The sequence below is a fragment of the Falco naumanni genome, chromosome 11 (genome assembly GCF_017639655.2).
Source record: "Falco naumanni isolate bFalNau1 chromosome 11, bFalNau1.pat, whole genome shotgun sequence".
Classification (NCBI taxonomy): Eukaryota; Metazoa; Chordata; class Aves; order Falconiformes; family Falconidae; genus Falco; species Falco naumanni.
Window position 1 is genome coordinate 7,103,734 of NC_054064.1, and position 18,955 is coordinate 7,122,688.

Consider the following 18,955-nt stretch of genomic DNA (forward strand, 5'->3'; position numbering starts at 1 on the left):
GTATTAATTCAATAAGTGGTATTTATTGGTATTAAATAAATAAATAGCATCTACTGGTATTAATTAAATAAATAGCATTTATGTCGGTGAAAAAACCTCTCTGAGGCACAAGTGGAAGGGGGCTTCACTACTTATTTTCATCGCTGATTTTTGAAGCTGTTGTATCAGAAGATATTCACTTATTATGCATCACAGTACCTATTTCATGCAATGCACCCAGCAAGTAATAAAAATAATATTTATTTCTTAATCTGTTCTCCTCCTCCATGCTGCACGTTATCTCTGGAAGCCTGACAGCATTCAAAAGGTCGAAGCTGCAAAGCCCCCCCTCCCGCCTGCTCCTGCTGAAGGCAGTGCCACTGATGGTGGTGGGAGCAGGCTGAGAGCTGGAGTGATTTTATCTGGTGCAAGCCTGCAAAGATAACGCATTAAAAAGCTGGTGACCTGCTAAACGTAAGTCAAGCTGTGACATAGCGGTTGGCTCACGCTAAGGTCAGCAACGGGCAGGTTGCTGAGTGTGAAGTTTCAGACGAGGGGCACTAAAGCTCTATTCATTTACTAGTTTTCTGCAAACACAATTAAGAGATAGCATCGGTGAGCATCGCTGCTGCGTGTGCCGCTGTCACTGCCGGGTAAATCTCAGCACGGGTAAGAGCCTTCACAAATCAGAGGTCCTCGGGCCTGTGACAGGACCCCCATAAATCAGTGAAGCGAAGGAGCCCTGCTCCTGCCCACGGCAGCAGGAGCGATGCTCTGGGCAGCTGCCTGTGGTGGCGGGGAGGAACGTCACTGTGCCCAGGGGCTGGCATCTGGGATAGGGTCGGCCCTGGTGCAGCTACGGGAAAATGGGGAAAACTATCATCTGAGGTCATGCCAGAGGTTGGGAGGCTTCAGGGAAAACCCAAATGAATCGCAACCGCAGCAAATTCCCAGAATATGGGAATTGGGGAGGGGCAAGATTAGGGCCACTGGGATGCCTGGGGGTAACGGAGGGCTGCAAAGTCCCTGCTCCCAATGGCTCCACTTTGGTCTCTCCCACAGGAGCGTGATGGGTACAGGGCCCTGCACCTGGGGGCACGTGCCCCGCACGGGTGGGCAGCTCTGGGTGCTGCCCGGGGCTTCCCTGCTCCCCCTCGCCCAGCCATGGGGCGCGCGGCAGCCAGCCAGTGAGCATGGCACGCGGTGCAAGGGCAAAGGCTTTTGTGATCATGCAGCTTTTGGAGAATTTACCTTTTTTTTTCCCCCCTTTCTCTTCCCCTCCTCATTTTCCTTTGCACCGTCTTCTCTTTCGTTCCCTTTCCCCCAGGTTTCTGTGGCCTGGCAGCCAGTTTCCCTCCTCCCTAAGTTCTTACTCATCTTTCTTGTGATTTCTCCTACTCTTCCCCTCCATTGACACCCCTGACCACTCTCCCTCCCCCGGGCTGATACCTCCCCATCCCCTCACCTCTCAATCCCATGCACACCGCTCCCCCTGCTGTGCTTCTCCCCATCCCATCCCATCCCATCCCATCCCATCCCATCCCATCCCATCCCATCCCATCCCATCCCATCCCATCCCATCCCATCCCATATCCCATCCCATCTCCTTCCCATCCCAGCTGTATTGCCATGCCCATCCCATTCTCTTCCCTTTCTATCCCCATCCCATTCCCTTCCCTTTCTATCCCCATCCCATTCCTGTTCCCATCCCATCCCGTTCCCATCCCCATCCCATTCTTGTTCCCATCCCCATCCCATTCCCTTCCCTTCCTATCCCCATCCCCATCCCATCTCCATCTCATTTCTGTTTCTACACCATCTCATTGTAATTCCCATCCTATCCCCATTTCCATCCTATTCCGGTTCCATCCCACTGTGATCTCATCCCCATCCCCATCTCATCCCCATCCCACTCCTGTTCCCATCCCAATCCCCATCCCCATCCCATTTCTGTTCCTACACCATCCCATTGCAATCCCCATCCTATCCCCATTCCCATCCTATTCCCGTTCCCATCCCACCGTGATCTCAACCCCATCCCCATCCCACCCCCACTCCTGTTCCCATCCCAATCCCCATCCCCATCCCATTTCTGTTCCTACACCATCCCATTGCAATCCCCATCCTATCCCCATTCCCCTCCTATTTCCGTTCCCATCCCACCGTGATCCTATCCCCATCCCCATCCCATCCCCACCCCTGTTCCCATCCCAATCCCCATCCTCATCCTATTCCTGTTCCCATCCCACCGTGATCTCATCCCCATCCCCATCCCATCCCCACTCCTGTTCCCATCCCAATCCCCATCCCCATCCTCATCCCCGTTCCCCATTTCATTCCCGTTCCCATTCCATCCCCACCTCATCCCCATCCCATTCCTGTTCCCATTCCATTTCTGTTGCCATCCGATTCCCATACCGTTGTCCTTCCCGTTCCCACCCCCATCGCACCCTGCTCCAGCCCAGCCCCAGCCAGCCCCGGGGAGCCCAGGGCGCACCTGGGGCGGCCACAGCGCTGCCATGGCCCCTGGGGGGCCCGGGCCAGTCATCCCGAGGGCCGGGGGCGCCCCGGGAGGCCCCGAACCGGCCCCGCGGCCGGGCAGGTCGGGCACAACGCGCCGGGGCCGCCCTCCCGCCGCTGCCCCCCGCCCGGGCCGGCCACAGGGGGCGGAGCCGCTCGCCCCGCGCCCCGCCCCGCGCCGGGCCCCGCCCCCCCGCCGGGCCCCGCCCGCCCCGCGCGGCGGTGGGCGGCGGCGGCGGTTGCCGTGGCGATGCCGCCTTGCCGGCGGCCGGTTGGCTGCGGGGCCGGCTGACGGTTGGGAGGCGGCGGCGGGGCGGCGGGACGGGGAAGATGGCGGCGGCGGCGGAGGAGGCGGCGGCGGTGGCGGCGGGGCGGCGCTGAAGGAGGCCCGAGGCGGGCTGAGGAGTGGCGGGGCGGGCGGGCGGGGGCCCATGTGCGGCGGCGGCCCCCCCCCCGCCCCCCACTACCGGCGGCGGCCCCGCGGCAGCCAGGCGCCGCTGAGGCGGCTCGGCAGGCGCAGAGCGAGCGCGGCCCCGGCCCGGCGGCGGCAGGATGAAGTTCGCCGAGCACCTCGCGGCGCACATCACGCCCGAGTGGCGGAAGCAGTACATCCAGTATGAGGTAGGGCCGCGCCGCCCGCGGGCACCGCTCGTCGCCGGGCCGGGGTGTGCGGGACCGGCCCCGCTGCGCCCCCGGGGCGGGCGGTCGGTGCCCGGGGGGGCCCTCCAGTGCGCACCCGCGCCGCGGCGCCGCGGGCGGCTGTCCTGCCCGATGGCTGGCGGCGGGCGCCAGCAGCGTGCTCCCCCGCGGCTACCGGCCCTCCGCGACCCGCTCCGCGGGGGACGAGCGCCGCGCCGCCGGTCGTTGCCCGTCAGCCTCCGGTGCGGGCGGAGGCCGTGCGGCCGGCGGGGCCGCGCAGCGCCCGGCTCCTGGGCGTCCCCGGCCGAGCCCGGCTGCACGGCGGCCGTTCAGCACCACCGCCAGTTCTCCGGGCGGGCGGGGGGCGGCCGGGGCGGGCGGCTCAGCTCCGGCGAGGAGCCCGGCAGCACCCCCCGCCCGCCGGGCCGAGCCTCCCCCGCCCGCCGGCTTCGCCCTGCGGGGGCCGCGGTCCTCGCTGGCTCCCTGGGCGGCTCCAAACGCGGCGGCAAACCTGGCACCGGCGCCTTTTTTGTTGTTTTTTTTTTGTTTGTTTTTTTTTTTTTTTTTTTAATTTTTAAAAATTTTTTATAAGGCCAGCGAGGCTCTGCGTCTCTCGGCTTCACACTCGGTTTCAGGCAAACCGCTGGCATCGGGACATCTGTCAGCGCCGGTTACACAAAGTCCCGCTGCATTAATTGTGAATTATTTGCAGAACACAGCTTTTGGGGTTTTAGCACGCCGCTTTGCTAAATGTCGCGCCGATGGCTTGGCTGCAGGTTCGTCGTGCTGGTGCTTGACCTGCCTTTAACTAGGTGAAGCTGAAGGTGGATTTTTTGTAGTGGAACCGTTTCCTATTTCAGCATTAGCAGAAGTGGCTGGTGCTGCTGGGGTTGGTCTTTTTCCACAAGTAATAATTAAACTAGGCAACGGAAAGCTGATTATGGGAGAGCCACCATCAGCAAACTTCCTGACTGATGGAATCAGTCAAAACCGTCCAACATTTGTTACCATTCAAAGGCCTGTGTTTTCTCTGTAGGACTATAAAAGCCATTTCTTTCTAGTATCCCTATTAATCTGTCTGCATCTGCAAGGAAGATCACGTTTACCTTGGCTTGCTTTGTTATAACGTTGCACTTGAAAAGTTTATATTTGCCCTTTTGACTGTTCCTTTGCTTTCCTTTACCTGACTGCAGAGGAAGGGATGTTTAAATAAAATCTGTGGTCAGATTTGACTTTAGAACAAAACTGTGATCTTCTTGAATTAGGTGGAGAGCTAGGTGACCAAAGAATGCATTGGTCTTTGAGAAGGAGGAAAACCATTTTCTCGATAAAATAAAGTACCGGCTTAGTTGTGCATCGTGTCTCTGGTGGGCTGTCCGTGCAAGGGTTGTTATCCGTTCCTGGAAACGGAAAACTTGTGTGTCTTGCTAAGAGAAGGTTTGGAGGTGGGTCAAAGAGGTTAGTCAGGGAGGAAGTAGAAGGGCAGAAGATTTGGCTGCCGCCTGACCAGATAGAGCTGCGGTGGGGAGAGTAAAGGAGAGACCCAGTGAACTATGACACCTTGATTAATGTGTGAAGAACTCTTGCTGCTTATCGGCCACTGTTTTCATTATAGGAGGTTAATTTTCAGGTGTTTTAACTAGGGCAGTATTATTATGTCATTCTCCCTTCCCCCATCCCAATTTAAAATAAAGGTGGCATCCAGTAAAAACTTCCTTCGAGTTGTTTACTCCTTCTAGACTTCAAGTAATCTTCTCCTTGGCTAGATAGCTTAACGTAGAGTGAATTGAAGTCAACCCCCCACCCTCCTTTTTAGTAATAACTTTCAAAACTCTTTGTTTCCCTTGTTGCAGCTGGCTGAATGTGAGTCAGCCTCCCGCTCATGCATATTACAGTAGTGGAAGAGCCTGGCATTTATTATTCAATAACTGGTGGTCGTGTGGGTGTGGTGCATGGAAGGTCGGTGCTACCTCGGCTTACTTGTTGGCTGTACTTGTGGCAAAGAGCATACAACTCCCCTTTGTCAAGAAAAAAGAAAATCATCTGAGTTGTTGATTAGCAGACCTAAGGCCAAACATTGCTTGTGTTACTTGTGTGCAGGAGCGCTTACAGCATGCATCATAGTAAAATTTTTAAGAATTATTTGTATATGTAATAGCATTAGAATGTTTCTTCATCTGACAGTTCCTATCTTTTCCTTCTTAATTAAAACAGTAATCAAGTGAGAGGTCTTGTTGTGTAGGGTTTTAACTCTGAAAAGATTATTCCTGTTTCCAGGGCCTTCCCGTGTCAAGTTCGAGATGCTGGTGAAAGGACTAGAAGACAGTATAGAAATTGCTTTAAGTCGTTCTGTACCATAAAGCTTACGTGTAGTCATCTTATTTTTCTACTCTGATATTTGTAGTTAGTTCCGTTGGTGTGCAGGTGACTCATGCAGTTGGATGGCCCCAAAGTGTGGTAAGACCCAGGTAACTTGTGAGATCCTCACCAGGTGATGTGTCTCTGGTTCGATGATCCCATTATTGCCTTGCATCAACCGCCAGTCAAACTGGGAGGAGGGTGTAGTCTGTTGCTGATAATGTTAAGAGAAAGAATGAGACTGTTGTGTTTTGAAATATCTAAAAATGTAGTTTCACTTTCAGGTGGTCTTTTAACAGTTTACGGTCCTCAAAGTTTTTACCATTAATGTGATCTTTCCATCCAACAATAATCTGTTTAAGTGTTGTAATACTTTTAGGAAGTATGAAAGTTCCCTGGGCTTAGGGCAGATAATCAGTCGATGGAAGAGCTTTAGAGAGAGAAAAACCCGTTGTTTTTCCTTAAAACAGACAAAAAGAAGATATACTTTGATAGCTGTGGCTTAGGTTCTTATTTTCTTTCAGCAGAGGCTCTGCAGTGGCCATTACTGTGCGTCTGCTTTTTGAGAAAGAGCACTTGGCTTGTAGAAAAGAGGAAAAATGATGACATGTGCTATTCTGTTTCATTCAGCTTTTCACAAAAACCTTTGCCACGAGTTGGCGTTAACACGGAACTTTACACAAACCTTGATTGGCTTGATTTGACTTTCCATTCTCAAGACTGCATGAAAGCATGCAAATTTTACATCGCATTTACTACACAAGCTCCGTTCCCAGCTGATGGTTCGTGAAACCAAAGTCAGTGCCAGGTGATCAGCAGGTCTTTACGTGGGGACCAGTGGCAATAACACAATATGGAATCCCAATGTAAAGGGGCATTTTTATTGTTGAAGTACTGAGTGTCATTATCAGGCTACTCCCTGGATGTGATTTGGTTTAAAACATTGTATTGACAAATGCTTCCTTTGTGGAAATGCTTGTTAATTGTGTTAAATGCTAAATATGCCAAAGTTTTGAACAACTTTGGTCCTGATTTCAATGGCTGTCATCCAAAAACTTCCTGTTTTGTTAAAAGTAATGCTTCAAGTATCTGTACCTGCTGCCTTCTCTGTGCGAAGATGGCAGCGGAGGGGAGCAGCGGTTTTAGGGGTGTGTGCACGTACCTGGGCACTCAGATCCCGCAGCTGCAGCATCTGCAGTGCGCAGCAAGCGGGCTCTTGCTGGGCAGTGACCCAGGGATGTGCCCCGACCCTGGCAGCAGCAATGAAAAGGTTTGCTCACCGTGTTTCAGGGGATCTGGCAGGTATCTTCAGTTAAGTTGAGTAGCCCTTTTCTGAGCCTGTTAAATTACTGCTGCGGCATGTGCTGCTTTCCTGCACTTCTTGTCTTAAAACCTTAAGTTTTGGACTGTTTGTTTACTCTTCAGTTCCTTTGGCATAAGGATAAAACGCAAAACCCAACAAAATCCCATCTTTTTGTGTCAGACAACAGAATTCTCTTTTTCATGTGGTCAGTACTGAACAAATTCAAATAACTCTTAGATGAATTTCAGCTGATGCTTTTTTGCTAATAGTGTGCTTCACTCAGTTTAATTCACTTAATACACGGTGAAATTGTTGGGTTGCTAGCCCACTGTTTATCCGTAAACCATGCTGCAGATTTCCTTCGCTCTTGTGTCCGTCTCTGGAGTGCTTTTAGGAGAAAGAGGAGAGTGTTGCTCCAGTGAAGTTTTGCAATTGCCAGATGGCAGTTTTGTTTCAGTTAATGTGGCCTGCATTTGTTTATCTGGATGCAGAATTCTGGTGGTATTTTTTTTTAAGAAAAAGTGCTTAATACCTTTGAAATTGCAGCATGTGAGGGAGAAGGAGAATTAGAACAGTTATAGGTGCAAAGTTCATGAGAGAGATGGGCAAAAGGTATGAGCGGGTGACTTCCCTTTTAAGAAGCCTCCAGGTTTGAAGCACTTCTGCCTCCGGAGAGAAGAGAAACAGGTTGCTAAGTATTAAAATAATTTCTCCGAGGCACAACCTCCAGCAGGAAGTAGGTGGAGAAAATGAAACTGATAGCTAAGGTAGCCTGCTTGCCTTCAGAGCCTCCCTTCCAGAAACAGGCTTTCCGTTTTTGGGAGGTGGCCAACTCTGCTCATCAAACCCCGCTTCATGATCGGCAGTTCGCACCCAGGCTTGCCACCTCCTGACACAAATCTGTTGTGTTATTTCACTGTTTGTCCTTCTGGGTGTTAGCGGGCGGGCTTGGAAGAGCGTAAGCAGTTTGAAAGCTGCTCCTTTAAAACAATGGTTTTGTTCAAGCGGTTTGAGGTTTTTTTGTCCTTGGATTTATTCTCTGTTAAGGTTTGACAGTTGCGTTTAAGTCAGTTTCCTTTCTGCCTTTTTTGTTCGTTATTTTATCTATTAATATGAACATTTATACAAGTTTGCTGCTGGCGCGAAGTGTATCACCAGTGCAGTTTAAAGCAAAGAAATAACCCTTTTTGTCTAGTTTGAGGGTAGAAAGTGTAATTCTTAAACGGTTGAAGTTGACAGTGTGATGAATAACTTGGAAACAATTGTTTCTAAAATTCTGTAATCCAGGAGCACTGAGCCTTTCACTTTCAGGTTATTGTGTTATGTATATAGGTCAGGTAAGCAGTAACAAAATCTGCTGCCCTGCAGCTGCCAGATTGTGATATGTCAGTCTGCATGGGGAGAGGTCTGCGGGATGACTGACACCTTCAGCTTTCAAGATTGTTCAGTGCAGGGCCATCAACAGTGTTGTCCTTTTTAATTACTTTTTTTTTTTTTTAATGACTGGTAAAACCAGAGGTAGGAAGTACGCTGGGAGTTTACCTCTGGGTGGGTTTAAGGGATGGAGTTCTTAATACAGTGACCTTCAGTTTGCTGTCTCTTCACGCTCGTTCATCCTGTGCCATGTGGTTGTGGTTCGTGGAAAAAGTTACAGGTAGGGAAGGATGATGAGTGGGTTGAAGAAGGTGGAAAGCTTTTCGAGCACTTGATGTACGGAGACAGATCATGTGCTGCTGACCCAGTGAGTCATGGAGCAAAAGGACTGAAGTGGCCAGTGTTGGGGAAGAATTTTAAAAAACCACTGAGGGTAGAGGAGAGCAGTGCCACTGGAACGAGAGTCGGGATCGTTCAGCAGTGGCTCTGTTGGGAAAACAATTATGCAAGTGACCTTTGCTGAGACCTCTGTGGGCTCAGGAGTCGGGTCAGAGCTGCCGGTGTAGCCTGCCACCTAGGATATCTTGTGATAAACAGACATGTCCTTTAGACCTTGTATTTGCTTAACAGGATCATAACCACTATGTTACAACAGTGCTGAGTTTCCAGCTGCTGAGCTCGTGGTTTTCGCCTTGAGGGTATCAGGGTATTTATTTGTTAATTAGGCTGTGATGTTTTGACCTGGGGGAGGAGGACACACAAGATGGTAAATGCAGAGGTGTGGGGCTATAGACCTACAGGATGTGTTGGGCAACAGGCAGGGCAGAAGAGCCAGGAACTAGAAAGACCTGTATGACTTTAGTGTGTTAGATTTCTGTGGGCTTAAAAGTGAAGGGAATAAAATCTAGTTTTCGCAGCAGCTGCACGTGAAGCACACTCACGTTCAGTATGAGCATTAAGATGCCTATCTTTATCAAGTAGTGTGTGTGTGTGTGTGTAAACAACTCACTTTGCAGTAGGAATGGGCCCTTCCTAGTGGCTTCTAGTTCCAAAATTATGGTCCAGGTTATTCCTTCAACTGTTGATCTGAATTCAGTTTGTTTGATTCTTGCTTGCACTTGCGATGTGAGAGAGGGCGAGTCTTTATGACTGGAACGATACCAGCATCTTCATGACTGTCTGGAAAGAGGTCTTCCGAAAAGGAATTGCAAGTGATGAGGTTTCTGATGTGGTGCCTGCCTCCTGGCTCTGATAAAGAAAGGGGTTACTGCCGGGGTGCTCAGTACTTAGCTGCAGGGCCTGCCCTGCCTCCTGCTCCTGCTGCCTGCACTGCTCATCTCTTGCACTGGCAACCTGAGCGTGGGCGAGTGGCTTGTTCTGTGGTCTGGACCTGAACACCTGGTGAATAATTCTGGCTGGTGTTAATGTTGTCCTTCAGCTTCCACCTCAAGAGAAGGCTGTCAGCCCTGGTTCCCTAATCTCCTTTGTCATGTTGTCTTCAGCTTTTAGAACGTATGTGTTTTTCTGTACTCCTATATAACAGTGATAAGAAATCCCCGAGGCTGCTTTTCCTCCATTTGCCTTGACAATCTTCTTTGTGTCACGCAACATTTTTTGTTTTGCCTTTATTTTTTTTTATACAAAAAACTTTTGACATCCTACCAACTAGGAAATATTTTTCCAAAGGAAGATATTGAAAGATTCAGTTGGAATAAATTTTATAGATTCATAAGGCAACAGGCTTTGGACAAAGCAGTCAGTAAACATGAACTTGTATTTCTTTTGTTAACAGAAATATGTGTCATAGTGTTGACATCACGTATCATAGCTTTCTGTGTCACTCTAGAGGATAAAAAAGCTTTAATTGCTTTGGTTTTCAAACGGGCATAGCAAAATAATGTATTTTCTGGTTTTTTAGTACTAACTGTATTCCTTGTTGTCTTCCTCTCCTTTGCAGGCTTTGAAAGAGATGCTATATGCAGCTGTGGACCAGGCCCCTTCTATAGAAGGTAAGCAAATTGTGATAGAGAATCATGTTTTTCTTGGCATTGAGCGCTGGACACGTAGTTCTGCTACTTTTCTGTCCTCAGTCCTCCTAAATTGGTAAACTCAGTATCCTGATGGGCAAATTCTTGGCCTTTCACAGCCTGCGTGCTAATTTTGATGTTAGAACTCTTTGTCCTCTGTCATTAGGACAATAAATGTCTTTGTATAGTTTGGGACTGTAACAGCTGGATTCTTCTTGCTTATAAGGGCATTCACTGGTGGAAGTACTTTCTTCATCGCTTGAGAATAGACCTTTGTTTTCCTGTGACAGCTAGCCACTTTGGAAGATAATTGTGCTAGAGAGATACTGGTTATTGGTTTGTTACCGGTGATTTGAACTGGAAGAGTCTCGTCCTTTCATTCTGCGTCCTCCCTGAATGCTTTGCTACCTCTCGTATGTGGACATGAGTATATTTTCTTGTTTGCATGCATTTATTACCACTGATATTTCAGTGCAGCATTTGGGTTTGAGCTCACTGCATTTTGAATGGTCTGTTTAATTAAGTGATCTGTGCAAAATTTGTCAATAGAGCCCTTTCTTTATCTTTCTTCTTACTTTCATTTTCTTTGTAGTACTGACTAGGTTTTGCCTTTATGTTGCTTCACTCCCTACTTCTTGCCCTTCGTGTGGATTTCAAAGTGGTTTTTAAACCTCCTTACCTTTATTATTTTCACCTTGACTGCAGTGTAATGTTAATTTCACTAACCTCTTCGAATGCAGTTCTGGGCTTCTTGCATATTTATAGAGCAGAAAAACAACGGCTGCTTCTAGTGTAGTCAGTTGGCTAACCTAAGTAGTGCTAGTCACTATTAATGTTAGTTTACTAACTACTTTGTGTTGATTAGAATTGGGAAATGAGATATGACATAGTTAAAATAATGTGGGATTTTGATTTTTTTTTCATATAACTCTACCTGTTCTTGGGTCAGAATTTAAAAACAAATAGTTAATAGCCAAAGTGTGTGTGTGTGACAGGGCAGTCTTTCCTCATACTCTTCAGAGGTGCAGTCCAGGCTGAAAACTTCCTTGAAGCAATGCTCAGACAAGTATAATCTTTAGGTTTAACCTGACAGTTGCTCACTTGGCTCAGCCTCTTAATTTTGTTAAATCAGTCGCCCTTTTCTCTAAAGTGCAGGTCCTAGAACTGGATTGCTAAAGGTTATGGTCCTAGCATCATCTAAAATATATGGGTTATCTTTGGAAAACTTGCCAGCAATAGGCTGGCAAAAGAGGGAAATCTTGCTTTATTTTTTTGAGTGCCAAAATTGCTTAAAACCCACCCACAAACCTTTTCTCCCCAACAGCATTAGACCAGTTTTCTGGCTTAGAGGAGCTAAAGTGTTTTGTGTAGACCAAAGTGATTGTCTTTATTAACTTTTAAAGACAACTTTCTAATTTTACTGACAATCCAGCATTAGTTTTATGGAAGACTGGAGCATTTACAAGATTCCTTTTCTTTCTTGTATCTGTTAGTTTATTATTGACAGTGGGAACAAATAGTGTCTGTGCTAATAAAATTTTGTAATCTTTTTGATCGTGTTTGGATGTGACTCACTGGGTTTTGCTGGTAACACTGAGAATTTCAGGGTGGGCTTTGAGCTGCTAGCCGTAAAACTCTGGAAGTGTTATAATTCAGCATTTTGGTTTCTTTTTTTATAATGCTTGTGGTATACTGATGTTCTGTAATGTGCTGTGATGTTTGTGTATAAACATATTTGGCAAAGCAGGAGGTGAAGAATAAAATGGCATAATATTGTATTTATGCTCTTTTAAATGTTAAAAGAATTTTGACGTGCTTCTGCCTTCAACGCTTTCAAAACCTCAACAAAAGGAAAGTAATGACTTGAGACACTTTTCAGAAGTAGAACAGCGTTGTGTTCATTTGGGGGGGGATCGGGTCGCTTCCTCTGTACTGTAGAGAGCACAGTAATCCAAACTGTGTTGAGCCACTCACATTTACCTCTGTCTTGCCTGACCTGCCTTTAAGTAGAGAGCATCTGTACTAACTCCTTCACCTTTTGTTCGTTAAGGGAATGTGAGTGTATGCGTGGCAGTTGGATATTTAAAAGTTTGTTCTTTCCCTCCCTTTTTTTCTCTCTGCTTAGAATCTGTTTTGTTCTTTAAGTGTCTGGGTTCCTCTCTGCAAACTGGGTGTTGCTCGGGATGGGGCCAGGCTGCCTGCGCTGGAGTGACTGGGCTGTCTGAGCAGGCAGGTCCAAGCCAGCGGATTCTTCTGCCATTGCCTGTGGGAGCACAGAGGTGATGGAGGGAAGGCAGATGTCTTTTCCACGAGCTGTGGCTTTAGGAAAGGCTTGTACTGGGAATGGGGCAAGACCGGGTATCTCTCCATCCCTGTTTCTCACTTCCTTCTCCTTTAAGCCCTTCTGCCTTTGTTCATAGAAGCCTTAGGCCAGGGTTAGTACGTGACTGCATACAAACTGCACCCAAAACGCTGCTCTAGTCCCTCTCGGAGGAGATGGAGCAAGTTCCATGGACTTTGGTGGGAGAATGTAGCAGCTGCTGTCAGGGGCTGGCTGTTGATTTGCATGTTTTCAGTTTAATATGGATTTTGCAATGAATACTTCGGTGTTATTTTGAGTTTAGCACAGAAACTGCAGGAGCATGGTACTGAAACCCAGCTTCCCTGTGTGAGCCTAATGCAATCTCATTTTAGATTGGTCTAACTAAAATCCATTTTCTAATTGACCTAGTTGATCACAGACACACTGTAGACTTGCACAGTTGGTTTTGACTTACCTTGCATGTACTGTAAAGTTAATCTTCAGTGAATACATTGGACACTGAAGAAGAGTGAGTTTTGTATACCGAAGCTGAGGCTGTTCCTAGTTCTTATTCCTCTCAGCTGGATGTTTAATTCAGGACTTGTGAATAAGTTTCTTAGATTTCTGCTGCAGGCTGCTTACTATGTCAGCTGGTAAATTTGTGTATGTACAGAAATGCTTTGTATTGCTTAGTAGCATGCTGGAAGCATTTTGGAAACCCTTTAAAACAAGCGAAAAAAAGGGGGGGCTACCCAGCCAAGGCATGTTGTAAGTAATAGGCAAGGCAGGTAATAGGTGAACCATCCATCATTAATAGATTTCAGTGGGTTTGTATTTAGGAATCTCCTGTTTGTGGTTGGGACATGGGTAAACAAAAGTAACTTCGGAATGACTCTTGAGCTCTGCAGCTGATGGTCCTAGTGCTACTTTAGCGAACAAAGCGTTGCCAGGAGGAGAATCTTGGCTCTAAATTGTGCAACTTTTACTCTGCTCCTTATCTAGTTACCTGGTGACCCTTCTTGTGCTACATTGAATCATACCTATGCCTACCTGCTTTTTCCTTTTTTCAGGTAATAAACACAGACTGCGATGCTAGCAAAACCCCCTTTAGCTGTGAATAAGCAAAACCTGTCAAGGCTGTAGGATAGGAGGAGATTGTTTATAGCTGTCCCCTGACGCTACTGCAAGGTGCTGTGGCTCCCTGTGTTTCACGAGAGTTGTAACAGACTGTATGCATGTCTTTTTTGGCATTTGTTAGCTGTACACAGAGATTTCTTTAATCTGTTCAAAGGTACATTTTTCCCCCCCGTCTCTACTTTGTAACATGTTTTCTATATGCCAGTGTTAGTCCTCCAGATGCTCATCATCTCTTTACAAGGCTTTCCCCTGGTGAAACCTGCACCATCCTTCTACCTGAGCAGCATCTGTACAAAATCAGTGTTCAGTTTGTTAATTCAATCTTGTATACATCACTGGAGAAAGTATCAAATAATGCTTGATTCCCAGCTGTGTGATGGGACTTGCTTGAATTTCTGGAGAATTTTTTCATGCGCGTTCGCTTTGTTAGCTGTTTGTTATACGTGCTGCTTACTTGGTTGCCGGAACAATCTGGATGAATTGATGCTGCCATGATGTTATTCTCAGCTTATGAGTCCTCATGGCATGGCAGGAAGGCTGCATGCAAACATGCCAGGTCAGTGTGAGCAAGCACTCCTCCTTAACCCTGAGCTACCTTTAGGAAGAATCTGACAATTTAGAGGTAAAACCCTAGTGTACCACTTGTTTTCTCCAAGGCAGAATGTGCAATATTGCAAAAGCATGAAAAAATGACCTCACCATGAGCATGCTGATTTTTTTTTTTTTTTTTTTTTTTGCTTTCTTTCTTCCTCCCACTGCTTCCTGTCCCATTTGTCAACTAAGTAAAATGGGTTACTGGACCACTGTTGCTTGGAGTCCTCCTGATTATTCCACTTGGTGAGCAGATGTGTCTGTATCTCCCCAAGCTCCTTATGATGCGGCTCTTCTCAGCTGAGCATAGATGAAAGTGGGGCTGTAAATTATTCATTCTGATTATCTGCTCGAATGGACAGGGTCCACTCTAAGTATTTCCTAGAATATTTGTCTTTCAGATATTGAAATTTAATCTCCCTTTAATACTTGTGTAAACAAACATTGTCTTCATATTATCAGTACAAGAGCATTCTGTTGTATCCTCTTGTTATGGAGATTACTTATTCCACTTAACCCCAGTCCTGAATTCCAGTGGCACCTTTCGAACGAGGATCACTGCTGGGTGAAGGGCTGTGTGGTGCTGGAATGGTGTAACAGCATACCAGTGGGGAGTACGGGTGCTTTAAGGTAGAACTCAAACCCAGACTTAATAGATGATGTTGAAATAACATTTGGTTGGGAGGAGGAAAGCTTTAGTGGTCGTGGAGTTCCTCTGCTGGTACTTGTAACCTGTATGGTGGCCCGTTTACTTGCACTGGATTAGAAAAGCAAGAGGTGCAAGTTGGGGACATCCTGAGAGTGCCAGCACTTCTGGCATGTCCTGTGTAGTTACACCCTTGTTTGCTTTTGTTTGTAATACACTTACCGTGTTAACTGATAGCTACAAGTCTTTATTTTGGATTTATCTCTGTTACTAACTAAATAAAACAATATTCTTAGGGTGATAAGCAATCTTAGTAAATAAGCAGTGTGTGGGAAATCATGTTCTTATTTTCCAGAGGAAATTGAGGCTGACAGTTTTTGTTTGCTATATGCAGATGTGCTTTGTAGGGTTGATCAAAGGCTTATGGTTTGTCTGTGTATATACAAATGTCTTCTTTCTATTTCAAAATAAAACATCTATTTCCAATTGCATAAGCATACTAGGTAGCGGACTGAGGTTTTGTTTACATGGGAATGCTTAAGGGAATCTTCAACAGAATTGCTTCACATCACCTATGATGAAGCAGCCACTAGCAGATTAATGCTTGATCTTTATTTCACTGTGTTGTTACATACCCGTAAAGGACACAGGGATTGGCGTCCTTCTGAAGGACGCATGTGACCACAGGTTGGTGTCCTACACCCTAGGTGCTGGTCCTTGATTCTGTGCAGATAGTAATTCAGTCTGGAGGCCTCCGTATTTATAACCAGTTTGTAAACTCAAAAAAATAATCCCATGACTGTCCTCTTCTCAGCTGGAGACCCGATGCCAGGTATGGGACTAGCTATAGAAAAATAGGTTATTGGGTTTGTTGAAAATGTTGGCTTCCAGAGCATGCAGACGGTGGACAAGAGGAGAACTTGGCCGCTTACCAGCGTTTAGGAAAGGAGGTGATGTCTGATTTCTCTTACCCTAGGGGCAGTAAAATTTGAAAGGTAAACAGTGCATATGGTTGTGGTAGGGTGCAGAGTAGCGTGGGAGAACAGCTGGTTGATCACCAAAGTATTTGGAGCACAGATGCCTGTATGAAAATGTAGCGTACCATGGTTCTCAGGTAAAAATTGTTTTGCTGTTGAAAGCAGCACAGTGTTTGCAGCGAGTCAGCCCTGAGCCTGACCGCGCTGCGTGCTTCATACCAACGCATGCCACTTTCTGTTCATTCAGAGTAATGCACAGCCACCTACGCTGTTGATATAGTGACTGCCTCAGAGGTATTGAGTACTGAGTGACTGAGTTCTGCTTAACCATTAATTAGTGTAATGTGGGTGTGGAATAAAGGTTGGGTTAGATACGGAGCTGGAATGGTTGAGAGTAACTTGTTGGTAGCGCGGACAACCGGCCAAATGGAAGTTTGGATTTTATTACTGTTGCATAGACCCCAGGTTCTCCAGCTGTGGCATCAGCGTCCACCCAGAGCTGTCCTGGTGGCAGGGAGCAGCCCCTTCTGCTGCCCCTAGGGACTGGTGTGCTCGGGCTCCTGCCCTCCGTGCAGCTCCTGGTTCCTGTGGGCTGCAAGTTGGTGTTTTTGCACCTTTCAGTTCCCAGAAACCGCTTGCTCCAGAAGGCCTGTGGGAGAGTACCCCGGGTGCAGACGGGAGCTTCCCTGGGAAGCTGGTGTGGGACCGTGCCCGGTAACGAAGAAGGTTGTGGTGGGAAGTAGTTTAGTAGGTTGGCAGTGTAGATCGCTGCTTCTTTCTGAAGGAAGCTTGTGATTGCGATGGGTGGAAACAGCGGACTTCATGCTTTCCATCTGCCCTGTGACCAGTCCTGGGCTGGTACGCCACTTCATCTGTGTGCATGAGCCGAGGAGCTCGCCTTGTTGCTGAGCAAGCTGCCTTTCCTTTTCCTCTGCCTTCCGACCTGTCCTGGGTTACTTCCTCAGACGCTCAGAGAGCTTTGGGGCATTCACACTGGGTGAAGAACTTGAGTCTTAAGTGTACCAAAAAGTGTAGGCTCAAGGCTTAGGGATGGGCAGTTCATAGCCCTGTAATTTTGTTCCGTACCCTGTTTTTCTTTACTTAAGCATCTTTTGGTATTGAGTACTAAGAGCTATTAAAGCCAGCATCATTGAAGAGCTGTATGTGGCTCAGGAGGTAGCGGTGAAAGCTGGACCTGCTAGTCAAGGCTGGCCTAGGGGAAGGTTTCTTTTGCAAGTCTGCAAACTGCTTATCACTCCAGCTGCAGAAGGGCTGTAGATGATCCCTTAACAATGTATGTAGGGTAAAGCTCAATTGTGCCTTTCTTTTTCCTCTTTTTTTTCCTTCCTGTGTTTGCTTTCCAGTAATTTAAAATGCTGGTCTGTTACCTTTTTAGTGGTTAGAGGAATTAACAGTGCTCTTAATTTAACTGGTGTGTGCCAGGTTTCGTGTTGGTGGTCAAAACTTGAGGGTTGTAAACTAGAAAAAGATTTGCAAAACTAGAAGATTGACAGACAGCCATGCCTTCAACGAAGCACTCCTGAGACAGCAGTGAAACATCAAACAGCATTTTGGCTGTAGAAATGAAGCAGCATTACACATGTATGTACAAGAGGCCAGTATTTATTGCTTTGTTTCAAAAAAAGACTGCGCTAGACAGCTTAACAGCAAGATTTAGTGCATGTGTAGGAGGCAGCCTCTGGGTTTCTAGTCATTCCTTTGGAGCTGTATTTGAAATAGGTGATTTGAATTATTAGACAATTAAGATTTTGGATGAGACTATAGCTACTTGGTGAATAATGCAATATGAATGAAATTTGATTGGTTTCTTTCTGTCTTTAAAAATGCATGCTGTGGGCGAGGGAACAAGCAGAATATCCCTGGAAGGAAATCTCATTCTTCTACGTCGTAGCTGCTTATAAGATACCTTAGAAAAGTGGCCAACTTGCCCATACCCCCTGGAGTCTTGACGGTGTGTGATGTGGTGGCAGAGCAAAGGCTGTCCCTGGGCACCTCCCTGCTGGAGCGGTCCTGTCACTTGTGTATACCTTCATCTGCTGTGGGGCCACGCAGCAGCTACCACAGTAACGGTCTCTGAACGTGAGGAGGTCTGTCTCTTTGATTAAGTAATTCTAAAATTAGCAAGGATGTGGTGAAAAGTCAACCCACTCCTGGTCGTATTTCTTTTTCCCTGATACCTGAAGTAAAAATGAAGGCTAGTTTCGCATTTCACCTGTTACTGTGTTTTTGGTTTTGTGTTTTTGTTTTTTTTTTACAGTGTATCTGTAGCCTTGCAGCTTGACCCCTTCTTAGTAAAAATAGACCATGAATTAATTTTAATATGTAATTCTGCTTTTTGTAAATACACAATCTTTAACTTTTAGTTACAGCATAAAACTGCAAAATTACAGCATCTTAATTTTACAATGCCACAGTTCAAAAGCCTTGAGATTAAAGCAAAAAAATACTGTATTCCATTTATGATACAGCTGTTGAGTTAATATTTTTTAGATTCATTTATGCTACTTCTGTCAAGTGTGGTAACCCTTTTCCCCTGTATTAGCACAGCCTAAATCTAAAAGTCTGATCCTACGGTTCTGTTCCCTTGTGAAGGGTGTAGCATCAAGAGAAGTGTAAAGGATATTTTACTAATGCGTGGTACCTAAAGCTCCTTAGTTGTAAGGCAGCAGCACTGTGAGTCAGAGTTGTGTCTGTTCAGCTAAAAATCACAAAGAAAACTGCATGAAAATAACACCAATCGACTTTTTAAAGTCGTTACTGTCCAGGAAGGTGACTGGCACTGTGGTGGGCACAGAGAGGCACTGGGATGGTGCAGAGCCCGCGGGTGACATCCCCCTCCCCCCAGCCCCTGCCCGCCGGTTTGTGGGCACTGGCTCTTATGCACTCAGCAGCTCAACTTCCCCTCTGCAGAGGGGGAGGCCTTGTTTATCTCCTAGGAGATGGAAAACCAATTTCTGCTTTCTGATGAGAAGCTGACAGGCTATTTGACTTAACAAGAGAGGCAGGCAGTGTGATTGGGAAGAGGGGAATTGCATGCCATAACATTCCAATATAAATGCAATTTATTTTGCATGTCCTTTA

At 46.8% G+C, this 18,955-nt stretch overlaps 1 protein-coding gene across 1 annotated transcript in view; it reads left to right on the forward strand.

Annotated features, from left to right (window-relative positions):
• Positions 1-2,976: 2,976 nt before the first annotated feature.
• The window catches only part of XPR1 (xenotropic and polytropic retrovirus receptor 1), a 109,198-nt gene continuing 93,219 nt past the window's right edge, over positions 2,977-18,955 (forward strand). The window contains exons 1-2 of the mRNA XM_040609918.1: positions 2,977-3,120; positions 10,131-10,182. Coding sequence (XP_040465852.1) covers positions 3,052-3,120; positions 10,131-10,182 — 121 coding nt within the window. The 5' untranslated portion in view covers positions 2,977-3,051. The remainder of the gene's footprint in view (positions 3,121-10,130; positions 10,183-18,955) is intronic.